Source organism: Mustela nigripes, chromosome 5 (assembly GCF_022355385.1).
Source record: "Mustela nigripes isolate SB6536 chromosome 5, MUSNIG.SB6536, whole genome shotgun sequence".
Lineage (NCBI taxonomy): Eukaryota > Metazoa > Chordata > Mammalia > Carnivora > Mustelidae > Mustela > Mustela nigripes.
The window spans coordinates 129,813,505-129,834,927 of record NC_081561.1 but is presented as its reverse complement, the minus strand read 5'-3'; the positions used below and the strand labels follow the sequence as shown (position 1 = coordinate 129,834,927).

At 38.2% G+C, this 21,423-nt stretch overlaps 1 protein-coding gene across 2 annotated transcripts in view; it reads left to right on the top strand.

Annotated features, from left to right (window-relative positions):
* The window catches only part of LAMA4 (laminin subunit alpha 4), a 146,901-nt gene that overhangs the window by 94,047 nt on the left and 31,431 nt on the right, over nucleotides 1–21,423 (top strand). For both annotated transcript variants that reach the window (XM_059401233.1, XM_059401234.1), the window contains exons 13-21: nucleotides 2,044–2,192; nucleotides 5,571–5,712; nucleotides 6,467–6,563; nucleotides 11,360–11,476; nucleotides 13,099–13,278; nucleotides 16,488–16,627; nucleotides 18,988–19,164; nucleotides 19,983–20,128; nucleotides 20,550–20,712. In XM_059401233.1, the coding sequence (XP_059257216.1) occupies nucleotides 2,044–2,192; nucleotides 5,571–5,712; nucleotides 6,467–6,563; nucleotides 11,360–11,476; nucleotides 13,099–13,278; nucleotides 16,488–16,627; nucleotides 18,988–19,164; nucleotides 19,983–20,128; nucleotides 20,550–20,712 (1,311 nt within the window). The remainder of the gene's footprint in view (nucleotides 1–2,043; nucleotides 2,193–5,570; nucleotides 5,713–6,466; nucleotides 6,564–11,359; nucleotides 11,477–13,098; nucleotides 13,279–16,487; nucleotides 16,628–18,987; nucleotides 19,165–19,982; nucleotides 20,129–20,549; nucleotides 20,713–21,423) is intronic.

Here is a 21,423-nt window from a genome sequence, read left to right as displayed (position 1 = left end):
CCTCCATGTTATTCCTTATGCTCCACAAGCAAGTGAAACCATATGATAATTGTATTCCCAGAATGTAGCATAGTTCCTAGCACAGAGGGTTTATTTCTATGGAGATAGTATTAAGTTTCTAGCCATTTGGTAGGTCATCTGGGGAACAATATTTTTTAAAAAGTTATATTTAGTTGGTGAAGCCACCTGAGTAATCAGATTTGTTCCTGGATAGCAATTGGTTGATTTTGAGAGGGAAAATAACATGATCATATTTGTTTAAAAGAAAGATCACCACTCCTGTAGGAGGGTTCGGAGTCAGCTGAAAGATTTAAAGTCTGGGCTGGGAGAGAGGAGTTAGATTATTCAGAAAGGGAAGCGCTAACTCAAGTCTGAGCAACACCAACTTTTACAGTCTCCTTCCTGGACAGTGAAACAGGAGACCCAGGAGAGAGCAATGTCACAGAAGCTAGGGAAAGAGATTTTTAAGACAAAGGCAGTGACCAACACTGTCACAAACCAGATAAATCCAGTAACTAAAGACAGGAAAAGTGGGTCAAATGGATCTGGCAACTTGGTGTCTGACACTGGAGATCTTGGCAAGAACCATTTTTTGTGGAATGCACTGCATCAACAAAGAAAAGAAGCTAGAGGGGAAGCTAGAGTCAAGGAATAGGTTTTATTTGTTTGTTTTTAATGGGAGAGGTTAACTGGGCATGTTTACATCTGAAATGGGAGTCCGTAGCTAGGGAGCAAGAAGAATAGAAAACAGGGCAGCATGCCTTATACAGAAAAGGAACGCTTTTCCTCTTAAAGTATGAGGAAGACGTACATAAAGTTGTGCTATAAATAAGTGTATAGGGGATTTTTGGTGGAGGGAAAGAGCTGGAGGATGGTGGCAAAGAGTTGTTTGCAACTCTTCTTTGTTAGTATTGGAGTCTGTGAGAATAGTAGCCCCTTTCAGCTCCCAAGTTCTAAACAAGTTGAAAAATAAATAAAATAGTAAATATAAAGTCCAAGACTATAACCTTCATTCCTGATGCAGTTAAGATGAGGGCATGGTTTTAGATCTCTTAGCCAAGTGGGGTTGCTAATATTCAATTCCAGAATTAGGCACAGCTGCCCACTCAGGTAGACAACATTGCAAGGTTCCTATAGGGTTTCTGCCTAGAACAGCTTTCATTAGAGACAAACACAGGAAAACTCAGGCTTTCTGCTGGCAGCTTGCGACCAAGAGGCAGAAGGTAGAATTGAATAGAGCCTACATAGTTATTCCCCCCAAATTTACCAATCAAATAAACCAGTTCCTCTCTCAGGAGCAGAGTGAAGAAAGAGGTGGAGAGGTCTGAGGTTTCATCAGTTGAGCTCCCTTTATATGGAGGAAACTTCAGGAGTATAGAAAAAAATGATTCCTGCTACAGTTAGTTGATATCTCCTAAATTAAAAAAAAGAAAGAAAGAAAAGGGAAAAAAATACAGTGATCTATTTAGAATCAGACAGTGATGGAGGAAGGAAATATGATTGGCTTAAGAATGGTGACAATGTTTAGACTCACTACTTGAGTGACTGGGGAAAATGAATGATGCTTATTAGATTCGGTAACTGAAATATCATTAGTTTGAATTTCTGCTTTGTTGGAGTAGTAAAATAAAAAATAGACTGGAGTGGGTCAAAGAGTGAATTAAAAAGCAAGGGAATAGACAGCTAACATAAACACTTTTTTGGCTCTATATTGCTATGGAGGGAAAGAAAAGTAAGGTAATAACACTGGAGAGATGTGTGGGTAAAGGAGGTTTTTTGTTGAGCTTGTTTTGTTTTGTTTTCAGGTTGGAGAAGGCAGAGCATGTCTGAAAGCTAGGGAAGCAATCAGTAGGAAAGGAGTTTTTGAGGATGCAAGAGAAATAGATAAAAGTCTACTTAAAGTACTTCAGACTGCTGTATACCTGACCTAAAATGTACCGAACCTCATAATAAGGAAGACTAGAGATTATCTTCTGGTGCTCCCTGGGGAGAAGATTTTAAGTTATTCTATATTCAATTCACTTTTTAAAATATTTTCTTTAGAATGCTTCAGGGATTTATGCGGAAATAGATGGAGCCAAAAATGAACTACAAGGAAAACTGTCCAACCTAAGTAATCTTAGTCATGATTTAGTCCGAGAGGCTGTTGACCATGCACAGAACCTTCAACAAGAGGCTGATGAATTGAGCAGGTAATATCCTGGTTTTAGAAATGCAAATATCTATGTAAGCTGAATAACTCATTTTTATTCAATTCCATGTACCCGAGTTACAGGTTAGGAGGTTGGGATTTGGGTTGGGTTTGTTTGTTCATTTGTATGTTGCTTGGTTGGTCAGTCTGAGAGCCAGCCAGTCATTGTTTATTGCCATTGTTTTGGGGAGAGTTTTTTGGTTAAAAAAAAAAAAAATCTGTCAGATTAGAGACCTGTGTTGCAGAGGGGGTGGTTCTGCTCCATAATTATTAATAGGGTGACCTAAGACATTTTGGTTAGGGGCCTAATGCTGCACAAAATATTATCAAGTAAGGGCACCTGGGTGGCTCTGTCAGTTAAGCAACTGACTCTTGATTTTTGGCTCATGTCATGATCTCAGGGTCATGAGACTGAGCCTCGTGTCTGGCTCTGTGCTCAGTGTAGAGTCTGCTTGAGATTCTTGACATTCCTTCTCACCCTCTCCTCCTGTCCCTCAGCTCTCTCTTTCTCAAATAATAAATAAGTAAATCTTTTAAAAAATGATTAAGTAAATGAGATCCCTCTACAAGGTCTAATTCTACCACCATCACATATTTATTTCACATACAGCATTAGCTTTTTACACCCAAGGGTCTTAAGTAAAGTTGGTTGGAAGTTGGCAATACAATTGACTTCTGGTAAATTCTCATAGACACTCTATGGTGCTCAGCAGGAAATGTTTGATTTCAACACCTGATTAAGAGAAAATCAATTGACAATTTACTTCACAGCGTCTAGAAGAGAGTCACACACCCTTTGGGCATTCAATTAATGTTAATTGAAATGTACTGAAAGATTGGAATTGAATTCATGACCTTGAAATGATAGGTAAATGATGAGATAATTATAGAGAAAGACTACAAACCTGGCAATTAGGAAAAAGGATCAGTAAAGGTCATGAATAAAATAAGAACCAATAATAACTCTTGTTCAGACTTAAACTACCTTTTTATTCCTGGTTGTCAAAATTCTCAAATATCCCTGCAAATTTTCTGAGAATTGAAAGGAAGAGAGGAGACAGACAGAGAAAAATAGATGTTATGTAAAATCTTGGTGTCCGAGATGGCATTATATCCATCTAGTGGATATAATCCAGGCAATTTGCTTTTGATCAAACCAATAAAATGAAGCTTAGATAAAATATGATTCAGACAATATACTGTATCGAAATAATATTGTTTCTGAGATCTCTCTTGTGTCTCTCTTCACTGTTTTTTTGTCCTCTTAGTGAATCTTCCTGTTGGTTGGGATCCCAACACATACCTTCACTAAATGCACAGTGTTCTAGCATAATTCTAAGAAAGTTACCCATGCTATATATGAAGAATTGTTCAGAAATATCAATCACCCTGAAGTCCCTTTTGCATGTAGGATATTTCGGACTAGGTATATTCAGGGAAGCATTGAAATTCATAGATGTCTTTCCCTCAAAATCTGAACATTCTTCCTCTTCTATCTGGTGACCCGGTGATTTGCTTCTTGTGCATAAAACAGAGATAAATATAATTCATCAAGAAACTTCCATTTCAAAAACACATTTTTATTTTATGTATTGATGCAGTACCTCTTTTATGCCTCATAATGAAAACAACATTAAAGACTCTCTTAATCATTTCTTGCATTTTAACATTAGCAAACAAATTTTAAAATATTAATGAATATTTGTAACATTTTATTCTTTGTATCCCTTTTAAAATTTCCTCAGATTTTCCTCTCTGTGTCATTTCTGAAAACAAGGGCTTGTGGGTAGGAAGAAGTAGAAAGTATGTGAATTAGAATTACCTCAGTAGAGCAGAATTGCATTATGGCTTTCCTTGACCCTAGGTACTTTTGCCTCTGTGGGCCTTTTCCTCCAGAAAAAAAATTTAAAATTACATGTCATAATAGCATTGTTATAAAGACTAATGTAATCGTTACTAGTATCCTCATTGTTCTTCTAAGTTAAAAAAAAAAAATGAAAATGAAAAAAATTCTTTATGGGCCCCTCTTATACCTAAGGGATAAGTCAGCTCTCCCACAAAGGAGCCTAATGATTGTGAACTAGAACCAAAGAGAAGAAAGTAGCCAGGGAAATACAGAGAAGTTGTTCTGAGCCTAAGAGAGCACACTGAAACTGAAACTTGATGGAGGAAACTGAGAATCAATAGAGTTCAATAGGTCAGGGAAATTGGAAGAAATGACCCAGTGTGGGATCCTCAATGTCACATACTGTGTCACAGAGAATCTTCTGGAAGTTACTGACGAATCAAGTGATAGTAGTCATCAGACTGAGAAGAAAATATGCAACTGGTGTATTTAAAACTGAGTAAAATTGAGGCAAAGGATTCAGGATGAGATGCAACAGTGACAGGATATTTATGTTAGAGAGGAAGAAGTAGGCGTCAAAAAAGTGAATTATTTTATGAATACACTTAGAATTTGAAGTTCCAATTCAGGAAATAGTTTAGAGACAATAATAAATCCTGATGTTTATTGGATGACAGGCGTGGGACCAAACATGTCACCTAGTTTATCTCTATTGTACCTCACATCAGTCCTCTGAGGCATATAGGCATTATGTGAGAATGCCCAGTGCATGATGGGTACCCAGTAAATAGTGGATGAACCTTACAGAGGCCAGAATGGGGTAAAGGCAGAGAACATGGTGTATAGGGCAAAGGTGGAAATGAGTAGGGCTTTGCACTTTAAGGAAGCCGCTGGGCCCCAAGAGTGAGACAAACCATAACAACATGTGCCCTGTTTCCCTCTATGAAAAGGGAATAAAAATGGCTACTTCATGGGTGTGGTAAGAATTAAAGACATATCATATACCGCAAAACTAGCTCAGAATCAGCACATAGATGCCCAATATGTATCATTCCCCTTCTTAAGGGAAAATACAATGTTTTATAAAGTGAACAAAAGGTTGAATAAATAGAGTGAAACCTACTCATACCTAACACCATGCTGAGCCTTGGTTTCTTTGATGGAAAGAAAATAACAATGATGATCTGGGTGAGTAGGTGGGGAAGGACCCTGTGTTCGTTCCTGGGCCTGACCCCCACCACATAAACTCTTGCTTGAAGAGGTGCAGAGGCCTGTTTTTAAATCAGTCCCTTTTCCTGTAGCCACTGCCTGGCAAACGGCTTCTGTGAGCCAAAATGGGGTAAAGGCAGAAGAGAGCAAAGAACTTGTGCTCCCAGGAGAAGCAGCTTGGGAAAACTTCACCAAGCCTGGTGGCTTTGAAGAACGGGAGGGAGGTCCCTGGGGTCCCAGAAGTACTCAAATCAAGTCATAAAAATGGCCCCATTTCCCACAAAAGTGAGAGAGAGAAATAATGACACATGTTTTCTTTAACAGGAATTTGCACAGTTCCGATATGAATGGGCTGGTACAGAAAGCTTTGGATGCTTCAAATGTCTACGAAAATATTGCCAATTATGTTAGCGAAGCCAATGAAACGGCAGAATTGGCTCTGAACATCACCGACCGAGTTCATGACGTGAGTATTCCCTTGTTTTGTTTTGTTTTTTTTTTAAAGTTTTTGTTTTTACATAATCTCTACACCCAATGTGGGGCTCGAACTCACAACCCCAGCTCAAGAGTCACATGCTCCACTGACTAAGCCAGACAAGCGCAATCCCCCACCCCAAGTATTCCCTTATTTTCAAGTTCATTTATATGTTGCCGTCTTCCAGCTTAGGACTTTTCTGTTTTCTAATGCCCTCGCTTGAGCTTCCACTGTAATGCAAACGGCAGAAAGTGCAGAACTAAGAAAAGACCATTTTTTTGATGTTATGAAGGTTTCAGTAATACTTCTTCAAAATGTGCCATACTCTTGTCAGCAAATGTCATTTCCTTTGACAGCTTTGTTAAACCACAGTCCCTGAATAAAACATATTTAAGATGAGCCCGTACTGATAGAGAAGATGTTTTATGCACACATTCATATTTTTTTCAAATCAAAAATTGTTTATTGAGTGACTTCTATTTGACAAGCACTTTGGTGGGGCCTTGGCCCGTTGCTGGTCTAGATTGACTGAATTTTCCATGAAAAACATTTGTCTTGAAATGGACTTTATGAAATGGATTTTATTTCCTCGTGTTCCCATTTGACCTTGATTTTGAGCTATGGAAATTAAGTTGTATGAATTTTGCTTGGTGTTTAGTAAATATATGGTGTCATTTATATCCTCAGTCCATGAAAAGTGGGTTTCTTCTGTCATTCTTACTCTTTCCACACAATTCCTTTGCAGGCTGTCAACGGGATTGATACTCAAATCATTTACCATAAGGATGAGAGTGAGAACCTCCTCAATCAAGCCAGAGAACTGCAAGCCAAGACAGACCCTAGTAAGCATCTCCCCTTTCTTACCTTCCTTCTGATTTACAGCTACTTCTCTCCTTTCATACAGTACTTCTGCATAGGGATAGAGATTTTAAAAGTCTAGGATTAAAGAACAAATGATCTTTTAACTGAATAGTATATGAATAGTTCTTGTTGCGATCCAAGGTATAAAAAAAAAGTGAAGATTGAATTTTTTTTAAGATATTATTTATCTATTTGAGAGACGGGGGGGGGGCGGCGGGAAAAGAAGGTAAGGGACCAGCAGACCCCACGCAGAGCACAAAGCCGACCCCAGAGCTTAATCTCAAGACCCCAAGATTATGACCAAGCAGAAACCAAGAGTTAGATGCTCAACCAACTAAGCCACCCAAGTGGATATTATAAATAAAATTGGATATTATAAAATAAATTGTGATTAAAGAAAAAAAAGAACTTCCATGTAGTAAAATGTGGTGTATATTCTTGTTAATCAAATAAACTAATTGTGGCACCGGGGTGGCTCAGTTGTTTAAACGTCTGCCTTCGGCTCAGGTCATGATCCTGGGGTCCTGGGATCAAGTCTGTGTCAGGCTCCTTGCTTGGTGAGGAATCTCATTTTCCTTCTACCCTTCCCTCCTGCTTGTGATCTCTCTCTCACTCTCTCTCTTTCCCAAATAAATAAATAAAATCTTTAAAAAATTTGGTTAATTAATAGAAATGTACCATGTTTATCTATTTTCAAGGAAATAATGCCATAAAATACACTTAACACTAAAACTGTATTGTACATAATTTAGTCTTTCTTGAACAATTCAGAAGGCCCTTTAAAATTTTACATGAAGTAATGAGTCAGTAGTGGGAGAATCAGGAGGATAGGAAACCACAGAGCCACGTACTTATCAGCACTTTCCTGTAGTTTGTGTTCTGTAAGTTTACTGTATCTAGGACAAGCCAGTGACCATTGGAAAGAAGCATTTCCAAAGATTAGTGTTTGCATCTGTGACAGCAAACACATCTAAGTGAGAGAGGGAAGGAAAAGTAAAAGCAAAATCACGTTAGCCAATTTTGAATCTTGTGAGCTACTCTTAAAAACAGTTGCATTGGCTAAGAATTTCACTAAACGATATTCATCTCTGAGTTAATGAACTCATACCTAAAGAGGGTTGCGCATTGACTGATGAGGTTGGAAATCCATTATCTAGCTAACTTCTAACTACCACCTAAAAACAAAAACCAAGTTTGAAACAGAAAATGTCATGTAATTTTATCAAAGCAACTAATCTTGATTCTAATCATGCATTTTCTTTTTTTTTAACAAAGAACACTATATATAGGGGGAAAAAGTATTTGTTTTTCCTATGCAGAATATTTAACAAGTTGTGGTCTAAAGCAACTATTATTTTATGTTTGCTGTATAAACAAAGGCAATAAGAATGTTCTCTTCTAATTCATTCGTTATATAAGTCTAGTCTTGAACATATCCTTTTTTTTTTTTAGTCTTGGACATACTCTTACAAAAGAATTAGAATACTGACAAGCAACAATTTAGAATATTGAAAGTAAAATATATTTTATTCAATTATATTAACACACAATGTTATAAAAGTTTCATGTGAACAGTATAATGATTCAACAGTTCTACACATTACTCAGTTGCTCATCACAATAAGCGTACTCTTAAAAGTAAAATATTTTTTAAGTAAATGTTGCCATATCAATGTATTTCTTTGTTTCTTGTGATGTGAAGACCAGAGTATGTGGATTTTCAGGACACAATGACTTCGATATTTTGTTCTCTTTGATAATTTACAATGCAGTCTTGTCCTTCTCATGAAAACAATTTTTCATCCCTGGTAATAATGTCTCTTCAAAGTTCTATAACTTAAGTACAGATAAAATCTCTGCATTGGTCTCTGAATATTTTGCAAATCTGTTTTCCTCTTTCATGATCTTGTTTGGTTAAATTTCTTCACATATTTAATTTCAAAGGGACATCCTTGGGGAATTAGGACTGTGTGGGTCAGAACTTCCCTCCCTTTAGACAATAACGTTTGTGATATAAATTCAGATTTTCAGGTTAAACTATATTTATCTACTGAGTTACATTACAATTTCAAATTACTGTTAATTCATTTCCAAATAACATTCAATGATTAGTAATCTTTATAACCCAGATTTCCTTTCTTTATTATCTATATCAAATAGTTAGCAATCTATAATAAACTCAGGAAGCTGCTATTTAAAGGAATCTTCTATTGAATTCATTTCTAAAATGAAAACTGTTTATGTAAAACAATAAGTTTCAAATAGGAAAGAAATTTTATGAAACATTTTTTTCTTAGAAACATCCAGCCCCAAATATAATTTTTTTCACTTATTTTTATCAAGGGCTCCAAATGTAGAGTTAAATATATTCTTTCTCAGTATATCATTCAGCATCTTTTGCAGCTACAAACCCCAAAAAGAAGAGCTGAAAAGATTATAAATTATTCACAAAAGATTATAAAATATTCAAAAATTGAAAGTAAAAGAGGGAGAAGATGGTGCGATACAAGTACAAAGTATGTTTAAGTCCCTCCTTGAATTCTGGGAAATTTTTAGCACTCACCCGAGGAATTAAGAAAGAAGTGTTTGTACTTTGTTTACATTGTACTTGGTGACAGAATCAACTCAGCACCACTCATTTTATACCCATCATACACAAGTGCGGAAAGACAACTGAACAAGAAAGCAAGCACACCAAGACTGTATAATGGAAATGAGAAAGTACGCCATGGCAGAGTATATATTTACAAGCCTTTTGGAGAGAAAGAGAAAAGTATAATAGGAAGGGAAGAAATGATTTGTCTGTTTGTCAAAAAGCATAAACTTCCTGATGATTTGGGAGTAAACGACGCACAAACCAAGAATCTTTGGGAAAGTTCATCCTTCAGTTCAGACAAGGTATTACATCATGATTTGTTTGGACTTGCTCCAAAATAACCCGTTTTGGGACTATGCTACAAGTGCACTTTCAAGAATAGTTTTGTAAGAAAAAGACTATCGAACCTGATACAAGAACAAATAGAAAATCTGATAGACCTGTATATACATATATAAATTTAATCAGTAATTAAACCCTTCCCACAAAGAAATCTTAAGGCTCGGATGGTTTCCCCAGTGAATTCTTCCAACCATCTAAACAAATGACACCACTTGTGTATAAATTCTTCCAGAAAATAAAAAAAGATGAAATATTGTCTAATGTATTCTATGAGGCCTACAAAACTAAGATACAAAACCTGATAAGGACATTGTAAAAAAACAAAAGGAAGATTATAAGCCAATTTCTCTCTCAAATTGAGATGTGAAAAACCTAAACAAGACATTAGCAAATCAAATCTAACACACATAGAAATGGTAATACATGACCAAGTTAACTTTGTTCTGGGATTTCAGGGACAGTGTAACATTTCAAACATCAATAGTAGTTTAGCACATTTAAAGAATATATCAGAAATTTCATATGGTTATCTCACCACATGCAGGAAAATCGTTTAACAAAACTCAGTGTCCATTCATGTTTTAAAAAACTCATAGCAACTTCTGTAATCTAAGAAAGAAAAATAAAATAAAATAAAAATAAGGAAGCATATTAATACTGAAATATTTAAAGTTTGCCCACTAAGACTGGAAACGACAAATATATCCCACATTACCAATTCAATGTGTAAAAGTCCAGTTTATTTCTATGTAGAAAATAATTAGAAATTTACTTTTTAACACCATTTGCAATAACATAAAATACCTAGAAATAAAGCTGATGAAAGATAAGATCTCTACACATAAAACTGAAAAGAAATTAAAGATGATCTAAATAAATGGAGATCAAAATGAGAATTTAGATCTAAAGAAGAGTAAGCAAAAACAATTAACTGGAAGACTCAAATTTGTAAAAATAACAATTCTGCCAAATTTATGTATAGACTAAATATAACACCAACCAAAGTACCAGAACTATATGTAAATGATGAGAAGATGGTCCTAGAATTTCCACGGAAATGGGTGTGGGAGGAGCTAAGCAGCCAGTGTAATCCTTGAAGAATAAAATCAAAGCTGGAAGATTTAAACACCAGATATCAAGACTTAACCACTCTACAGAAATAAAAACAGAGATATGAAAGCTATAAAAAATTATACTACTGTATCATTTCTTTTTAATAAAGTTTAAGAATAAGCACAACTAAAAAAAAAAAGAATAGACACAACTAACAGATGGAGATAGAATTCAGAACAGTGGTCATCCTTGGGGAATTACAGAGGGCCCAGAAAATTGAATAGCAATAGGGTTCTACTTTCTTGATTTAGCACAGCATATATGCCGTGCTCAGTTTGCAAAAATTTGTTTATAATGTGCACTCTTTTCTAGATGTATGTTGTATATCCATTAGAATTTTATTTAAAAATTAAGAAAAAATAATTATTCTTATATAACAAGTCATCGCCATAAATATAGACCTTTCGTTTCAGCTCTTTATCAACTGTGCTGCTAGTTGTAAGTCACAGCAGTGCTATATTTTTCAAAGAAGTTAGCCATTATGCTTGCACCTTTTATGAGTCACTTTATGGCATTCTAAATCACTCTAAGCAGTGCGACTAGTCTTCTATAGTCCTGTACCTCTTAATTGAAATGCCACTTTCCAGAGCTGGTGTTCTATGTTCACACCATATTCAGAATATTATAGATGACCCCACAGCACAGATCAGAATTGTCCTTGTTGAAATGGAGATTTTTGTTATCCCCCTAGCATCTTGGCTCCTTTTTTTGGCTTCTTCTTCATAGGCAATGATGAGGCGGTAGCTGACACCAACAGGCGTGTGGACGGAGCCCTAGCAAGGAAGAGTGCTCTCAGAAACAGATTGAGTGACGCCATTAAGCGACTACAAGCCACAGAGAGAGGTAAGGGTCACAGACAAGAACATAGTAAGCCTCAACTGTTTCTTTGCTGGGATTCAAATAAATGCTTGAGGAAGGAGTACATGATTCCTTACTTGTCAATACTTCTATAAATAAATATTGTTTTCTGGTGACAAAAGGAACTATGTTCATCACACACACACAAACACACACGCACACACACACACACACCGGAAAATAATTGTAAAACCTATAATCATACCTCCTAGGGGTGACCATTACATTTGAGAGCATTTTCCTCCAATCATGTGTGTGTGTGTGTGTGTACTTGTGTGCGTCCACATGTGCAGGTGCTTTAATGCAATCAGGCTGCTTATACTATTTTGTAATCACTTCCTTGTGAACATTCCTTCTTCTTTAATAAATATGCCCTATTTGGGTCTGGGTCTCTCTGGCCCCACATGGGAGTAGCAGACTCTGTTACCTGCCATGTCATTCTGATAGTACAAGTAGGGAGACCACCAAGCCAAATGGAGACACAAGAGCACTCATTTTGCCTAATCTGGTACTACAGTGGTATCTTAAAAAGATGGGCTGGGAACCAGAGGGGCTGGAAGCCAGACTACTGGATGTGCGTTTTCTCCTACATGGAGCAAATCCATCTACTGCCTCCTAGTTTGCCAAAGCCCCAGCCAGGACCATTTCATCCAACGAGAATCCCTTTCATCTGCACCATCAGAGCTGCCACATGCTGGAGCACTGGGCTGTGGTGTATACACTTCCTGTCATGTAGGAAAGTACCACCATTGCCTTTAGATGGTGGTGAACCCTGAGGCTTGTCAAGGTTAGGAACTTGCTCCAAAAAGCACAGCTCCAAAAAAGAAGCAGACCCAGGATTCAAAGGTGCATCCATCAGAGTTCAGATTATGTAAGGTTGAATTAAATCTTTCTCCACTCAAGAAAAAGAAAAGCTATAACCTCACCTGTGACTTTTATTACCAAAGTAATACATGATTATTATAGAAAGAGTAGAAAATACAGATAAGAAAAAGAACAAAAGAAGAAAAATCTTTTTTAATCTTATTACCCAGGAAAAAACATTTTGTTGTAAACTTTTTTTATTTTAAATACATAACTTTTTAATAAAAATAGAATGTCCCTTTACATGCTATTTTGCAACTTGGTTTTACTATTTAAAAATAATTTTCCATACTGATTTAATAAGAAGCCTGCTTCCATACTGGTTTACTTTTGCATTTTTACAGCAAAATGCGTCCCACATAGAAGAAAGTGATATTTACAATGATATCAGACATGAACATTTTATGACTTAAAATCTCCTATATGTTTTCGGTGGCTTTCTGACCAGGTCTCTAACCTGAAGAAATACTAATTACTTTTTTAAAAAATTCACCTCTAAGTTGAAAATGTTTTAAGTGGGCTGCCTGGTTTTAATGAGATTCTAGAGTCTTTCAAGCTCACTTTGTAACGCTACCTTCACATTTCTAACTTGTGCCATCATTAACATCTACTTAAAGATCTTTGTTCAGCTTAAAAACCCAAAACTTGAGGGCTGCCTTATCCAAATGATTAAATGGACGTTGATGCTCCCAACAAATGTCCTGCTTCTCTGCAAAGTGAGTGTCCCTGTGCTCTGTGTGAAGGTGACGCCCAGGAGCGCCTGGGTCAATCGAAGCTGATCACAGAGGAGGCCAACAAGACCACAGTGGAAGTCCAGCGGGCAGCCGCCCCCATGGCTAACAACCTAACCAACTGGTCACAAAACCTTCAGAGCTTTGACTCTTCTGCTTACAGCACAGCGGTGGACTCTGCGCGAGATGCAGGTATCACGGTTTGCATCCAGATGAATTGGCCATTCGGCTCAACACGTCTTTCATTAAGATGCAGTGGTTTTCATCTGGGTGTGAGATTAGAATATTGTAGAAATCCGCTTAGAAAAAAAAAATTTGCTCAGGTCATCTATGACACACCGTATATGTATACACATATACATGTGTATGCATGTAAAATATATATATTTCACAAAAATATACTAGAGAGATTGGTTAAGCATCATTTTTTTCTATAGGAAATAATGGCAGCACTGATGTTGGTCAATGTTAAGTCTGTTCCTTGGGGAAGAAGGTCAATCACAAAATATTGGTTTACTTTGGGGAAAAATATTTACTAAACTGAATTGCTTTGTCCTTACCTGAGAAATGTAGGTTATTACCAACAGGTACTGACTAAGTCCATTCAAAACTGAAGGTTCCAGGGCACCTGGGTGGCTCAGTCGTTATGTGTCTGTGTTCGGCTCAGGTCATAATCCCAGGGTCCTAGGATTGAGCTCTGCATCGGACTCCCTGCTGGGCAGGAAGCCTGCTTCTCCCTCTCCCACTCCCCCTGTTTGTGTTCCCTCTCTCTCTCTCTCTGTCAAATAAATAAGTAAAATCTTTAACAAAACTGAGGGTTCCCATGAAGAATAGTTTGGGAGCACCTGGGAGGCGTAATCAGTTAAATTTCTGACTCTTGGTTTCTGCTCTCAGGTCATGATCTTGGGTCATGATCTCGAGCCCCACTCGTGCTCCCAGCTGAGTGCTCCCCACTCAGCATGGAATCTGCTTGAGATTCTCTCTCCTGCTCTCTCTGCTCCCCTGCTCGGCGTGCTCTCTCTCTCTCTCTCTGTTGCTCTCAAATAAATAAACCCTAAAAAAAATAATAATTGGAGAAGGGTTTGTTGCCCAGCTTGAATGCAAATTTACAGCAATGATAATGAAATACTCTGTTATCTACCTAATTTATTTAGTTATACACAGATATTTAAATCACATATTACCATGTTTATTTGATCTCTTCTACCTCTTAAATATCAATGACTGTCATGACTAGAACTTCCTGTTCTCCAGCATGGTTTTGCAGAACATATTACGTTCACTTCCATCCGAGTTAAGGAAGAATTTTATTAATCTCCATTTGATCTGTCACTAGAAATTTTATCCCAGGTCACAAATATTCATTCCCGTAACAAGAAGATGACTGTTATGTTCATCTCTTAAGTATATATTCATGACTTTTACCATGTAACCGCTCACCTAATTGCATTTAGAACTTAATCTCTAAAAGATTTGCCTTCGTGACATCTAACATTTACATTTATAAAGACAGAGCCTCAGGAATGTTTACTAAATCTGTGTTAAATTTTTTTCTTCCTTTTTTTACAATTCCAGTAAGCGTCCAGAACTACCACTAATTGAAATTGTTTTAGGCCTCTGTGTTTTCCTCAGATAGCATTTTGTGGTTCAAATCAAAGTAAATGAAAGAGCATACCACAACATAAGAGACTTTGTAAAGACTATAATAAAAGGTGGTTCCCTTTCTCGGAGAATTGAGAACAGGGAAACTTTGTTTTATATACATTTCCATAATCAAAATTTAATGTAACACATGAAATATACTTCATTACCTATAATTTTTAAACATGATTATACTATAAAATGGCTATTGTGGTCAGTTATCCAAACAACAAATATTTACCTCTATTTAAAATATTAACATGATAAAGTGATAATTGTTATTATTTTTCTTCATTCCATTCCTTAAGATAGAGAAACACCCTACTTCCTAAATACAGAAGAGTTTTATCCTTGGTCTTCACTGACATATTCTCCTGAATCTGAGTTTAGTTTGGGTTCGGTAAGAGGCTTCCTGTTTTCCAGCTACTAATGCTTAGTGACCATGGCTCTGCCCTTCTCCGGGGGAATATGCAAAAAATATTCATTCTCTGGTCCCGGTTCGTAAACCTTCATGTGCTTTAGAATCACTTGGGCGTCACTCCCAGAGTTTCTAATTGAGCAGGTTTGGGTTGGAGCCACAGATTTTGCATTTCTGACAAGTTCCCTGATGATGCCAATACTGCTGGTCTGTGGACCACACGTTGAGAACCACTGGTCCGGTTCATGAACCCTTATAGAAAGTTACGCCATTCTCCCTGTTTTGGACTTCTCTCATCTAGCTGTGTAAATATGATTTATTCTCTCTTTATTTAAGGTTTTATTTATTTATTTTAGAAAGAGAGCATGTGAGCAGGAGGAGGAGCAGAAGGAGAGGGACGGGGTGCCTGCGTGGCTCAGTGGGTTAAGCCTCTGCCTTCAGCCCAGGTCATGATCTCAGGGTCTTGGGATCGAGCCCTGCATCGGGCTCTCTGCTCAGCAAGGAGCCTGCTTCCTCCTCTCTCTGCCTGCTTGTGATCTCCGTCTGTCAAACAAATAAATAAAAATCTTTAAAAAAAAAAAAAAGAAGAAGAAGAAGAAGAAGAAGGAGAGGGACAAGCAGACTCCCCACTGAGCGCAGAGCCGGTGTGAGGCTCCATCTCAGGTCCCTGAGATCATGACCTGAGCCAAAATCAAGGGTCAGACGCTTAACCAATGGAGCCACCCAGGCACCCCTATTTCTCTTTTCTATGTATACCTCATACCTTAAAAAAAAAAAAAACACAAACCTACAAAGTCAGTATGATGTGTTTGTATCATCACCCTTATTGGGCCCATAGACCATGGCGCCCACCCTCTCCTTGGCACCAACTGCCACTCTTCTGGGCACTCGGTTGTTTTCTCCATGTAGCTCTGCCTCTGCATGGACCACTGCAGCAGCAGTGTGATGTTCCCAGGCAACCTGGGAAAAAACATTCCCACCTCCTTTTTCCCAGCCTTCCTTTAGACTTGTTCTATCAGTTTCATTAGAAATGCAAGTAGACCCTATGCTATATGGGGACAAAAACATCTGTACATTTTTCGTGGGCCCTTCCCTTCAGAAATGTACATTGTCAGCCAGCTGACTCTATATACATGTAGACCAATAGACATTATAAATGCCACAAAATAGGAATTGTTTATATAGCGGGCTTAACTCTTCCTTTGGCAGGATTACAAATAATTCTAGATCTCACAAAAGTAGCCTGTGTTTGTTGTCTCTTCACCTGATTCCTTAAATACAGCTAATATTAGTTAATATCATTGAGATATTTACTCAAGTGATTAATTTTTGTTAACTGCAGTACGAAATCTGACAGAGGTTGTCCCTCAGCTCCTGGATCAGCTCCGCACCGTAGAACAGAAGCGGCCTGCGAGCAACGTCTCCGCCAGCATCCGGAGGATCCGGGAGCTTATAGCTCAGACCAGAAGTGTTGCCAGCAAGGTAAGCATGAAAGAAGACTTCTCAGTGCTCACTGATCAGGAAACTGAATCACAGCGCTAAGGCAGCTGCCAGAGCCCAGAATCTTTCTACTTCAGTAGTTCTTTTTTTTGTTTGTTTGTTTAATTCATTTGAGAGAGAGAGAGAGAACGCGCGTGCAAGTGCACAAGCAGGGGGGAGGGGCAGAGACAAAGAGAAGCAGACTCCCCGCTGAGTAGGGATTTTTCTCCCCCCCACCCCCACACCTACCCCCACCTCCACTTCCACCACTTACAGGACTCCATCCCACGACTCTGGGATCGACTCTGGGATCGTGACCTGAGCCAAAAATAGAGGCTTAACCCACTGAGCCACCCAGGTGCCCCCTCTACTTCATTAGTTCTAAGGCACCATCTAGATCTGTTCATTAGAATTACATGAAGAGCTTTGAAAACTAAACCTGTTCCCGGTCCCAACCTCAAAGCCATGATCAGGCTCTCTAGAGGATGGGCTCAGTTCCTGTATTTTTTTAAAAGCTTCCTCATGATTCTTATGGATAGCCAAGATTAAGATTAACCTAGTCAATAAAGCTTGTAGAGGAAAAGAAATTGAGTAAAGCTAACACCAACCGAAGACATGATTTATACTTGTCAATATTATTAATTATTGGAACACGTGTTTTAGTGCAATTACTATGTTGAATAATCCTGCCCATCTACCTCTTTAGGGAATTCTCTGGTATAACATTGATAGAGGGAGCCTTCACTGACCCCCTACAGGGGTCACTGTGGAATCACAGATCACCTAAACTGAACAATCTTTACACAGAGGCCACACAGCAACACCAAAATTCAATTAACGTTTTCAGTTGGCAAATAGGGCTCATCCTTGGCCCTCTTTTTCATTTATTTTTTATTGATGCATAGATCGGCATTATATGGTTTTGTTTTCTCAATTGCAAATTGTCCTGAACAGACCATGAGCCCTAAGCACTGACCAAAAGAAGAGTTGGAAATCAACTATTTTGTAATGGAGGAGATCGCTTTTGGTAAATATATTCAGCATTTAAATGATTTGTGGTAATTGGTCTCACACCCCAAATTACCTTTGTTAGATACTTTGGGAAGCATTTCAAGAAAAGCTTAGCGTGAAGAAACGTTTTTTCCAAAGCTAGGTTTCTGGGAGTGCTTTCTGGTAGTTTGATTCAAATGGAGAAAACTTTGGGGAACTTAACCACCTAAAACTGTTTTCTAGAGAGAGTCTTGGCAATGCCTTTGGTAGCCCCAAAGTGAGGTACTTTCTGTGCAGATATATTTCCTTCTCAGACTCAATTTTTATGAAAAAAGACTTTAATCCCATGAATTGTTTGTTAATTAAGATGATTAATTTTTACTCAACTAGCAATGTAAGACAGCTGTATTCTAGGCACTTGGGAATATAGTCTTGAGCTTACTGACCATCAATATTAACCAAATTAATATTATATAATGGATATCAATACATCTAATTATTCAGAAATATTTGCATGTGTGACATGGATATAGAAGTCCATCCCCTTCTGAATACTCAGAAAATCACTCTGAACCAGACCAGAGAATCAGCTTATCATATTGGGCCTCTCAGACATGCATCTACTGAATTGTGCTTTGTTTTGAGGTTTTTCTAAGAATTATTATAAGAAACATCTTAATGAACTCATTACAGTTATAATAATGATAGAGCCAGGAACTGGAAAGTACTTTATAGTTATTATCTCATTTCACTCAGCAAGATTTTCGTCCACACTTTACATTTGAAGAAACTGCAGGTTAAGTGACTTGCTCACAGTTACAGAGCTAGTAAGAAGCAGAGCCAGGTTTCAAGACCCTGTTGAAGACTCCAAAGCTGGACTAGACCCCTCCCAACAGTCCTGGTGTGCTCAAGGATGTTACTCACAGCCTTATTTCTTGTTCCTCTTTTTAAAACCCTGAGGAGAAAGTTCTAACCGTATTAGTTCCCCAGAGGTGTTATACTTCTAATCAACTAGTCATTGTTAATTTTATGGGCCTCATGACCTATGTAACTGACCAGGAATCCCATCAAGCTATTTAGTTCACCCCAACCAAGTTTGTAATTCATTGTGGGATTCTTAGTTATCCTCATCATAGATCCGCTTTGTCACCATTTTTTGGCTTCCTTTCACCCCATTTTAAATGTAAATGACTATATTATGATCGCCCTTACCCCCTTTCTCCCACAAGGTGAGGACATCAGGAAAGAAAGACAAGGAAGGGAGTAGGACTCAGAGAGTCCATAAGGATGGAGGGAATCCCTTTGGAAACCATGGGAGAGAGCTGTGCCCATTTCTGCAGGGTGCTTTTAACAGAAACATTCTCTCACTCCAGATCCAAGTCTCCATGATGTTTGATGGCCAGTCAGCAGTCGAGGTGCACCCCAAAACCAGTATGGATGACTTAAAGACCTTCACATCCCTGAGCCTATACATGAAACCTCCCCCCGTGAAGCAGCCAGAGCTGGCTGGAGCTACGGACCGGTTTATCCTGTACCTCGGAAGCAAAACCGTAAGCTTGTGACATGGGTTTTTTTTTTTTTTTCCTAGTAAATTTATTTTTATTTAATATTTTTCCTTTTTTTAAATTTAAATTCGATTAGCCAACAGAGAGTACATCATTAGTTTCAGGTGTAGAGTTCAATAATTCATCAGTTGCGTATAACACCCAGGAAAACACGACATTTGAAAAGAGAGAATAATAGTCAAAGGAAAGACAGGGGCTTTCCTTTTCCTTTAAAACAAAACCCACCTATGCAAACAAACAACATTCCCATTCTGGTTACCCAAACAACATTCCCGTTCTGGTACAGACCACTTTAATCCCGAGACTCGAGTGGTCATAAAGGTAAGTGATTCCTTCTCTACGTGGGATATTTCTGGGGCTGCTTCGTGATCAGTCTCACACGGCTCATTGAATGCAGCATTTCAAGGACTTCCAGAACCCAGAGGCCTACTAACAGTTGTTGCTCACCCTGTTTGGACAGGCACAGCAGTCTGTCTTGGCGGGCTGCGTTATGTCCGTGGGTTAACCAGACGGGATCAGGCCACTCCTGGAAGCCGTCAGATGTCCACAAGCCTGCCGTTGCCTGCCTCCCTGTCCAGGATGCACTTGGACAAACACAGGGGAGCAGCACACCAATGTAGCCACAGGGAGGCTGGAAAGAAAAAGGCATTGCCCAATCCAACAGGAACTTTGTAATAATTCAGGCAAGATGTGCCTTGTAGACAGCCAAGCACTTGGATTGATGATTGTCCCTTAAAGAAAGGAAAACAAAATATGATGTTCATTCATATGGATTTTCTTTAAGTGGCTTCTTGACATTTCAGGCCAAAAAAGAATACATGGGTCTTGCAATCAAAAATGATAACCTGGTGTACATTTATAATCTGGGAGCTAAGGATGTAGAGATTCCCCTGAACTCCAAGCCCGTCAGCTCCTGGCCTGCTTACTTCAGCATTGTCAAGATTGAAAGGTAAAGTGAATTCACAATACAGGGCTTCCATGCACATTTCATAAAAAAATCTGTGGGAATGCATGCGTGTGTGTGCTCGCGTGCACACACACACACACACTGTTTTCCTGTGGATGTTTAAATAGCATTTTCTTCCCTTTATTGTTGCTCCTTTTTTCCCCCCAGTATGCCTATGTTGCTTCCCAAATACCTAAGTCAGGAAAAAAAAGATTAGAAAAAAGTACTCATCATTTCTAAATAGCAAACAGATTATTAGATCTTTTTATCTGCCCAATCCATGCCTTCATTCCAAGATGGAATATCTTTTTTTTTTCTTTCTGCTGATTGTTGACATCCTGTAAAAGCTTTCACATGACGACCTTTAAAAAAAACATATTTTCTACAAATTATCTGGCTAATAAGGACTGAAAATTCTTAACAGGGTAGGAAAACACGGAAAGGTGTTTTTGACGGTCCCAAGTCTGAGTAGCACTGCAGAGGAAAAGTTTATTAAAAAGGGAGAATTTACGGGAGATGACGCCTTGTTGGATCTGGACCCTGAAGACACTGTGTTTTATGTTGGTGGCGTGCCTTCTAACTTCAAGGTAAGCTATCCAGCGAGATTTGGACTTACTGAAAATCTACACTGACTGTTTTTTAAAAATCCATAAGTCCTACAATGATTTGGGGGTATATCGAACTCTTGGTATTTCAAGAAAGAAGTTAGCTCCATGGCGTTAAAATTCTGATCTATAAATCTGGCATATAAATCCGGTCTTTGCCACCCATAGTTTCATGGTGTCAGATGCTTTCGGGCTCTAGCTACCACTTGTATATCAATTCATTTCATTCCGATACATGCATACATAATCGATATTACCCCCACCCACTACTGCAGGAGTGCGTGGACCTTATGGGTTTGCTAGGTTCACAATGACAATTTCAAAAACTCAGTTATTTCAACTAATATAGACATGAAATAAAATACTCGGGATGAAGAAAGGGGTGAATCTAAGGGGGGAGTATGAGACCTGGTGAAAGGCAAATAAATGAAAGGCCCAGATAAGGAGATAGGGAGTTGAGGTAGGATTTCAATCCCAAGGCTATTACTTCCTAGTTATAGACATATTATTGAACCTCTCCGAGAATTACTTTCCTTCTGTTGATATGAAAACAGGAATATCTTCCTCAAAGAGCTGCTGAAAGAATTAGTTTTGCTCCTGAATTCGATATTTGGTGTGTGAATGATATATAGTATGTGTATTCAACAAATCCAATCCTCTCTGCTAGATAGGCACAGCTGAAAAATCATTGTT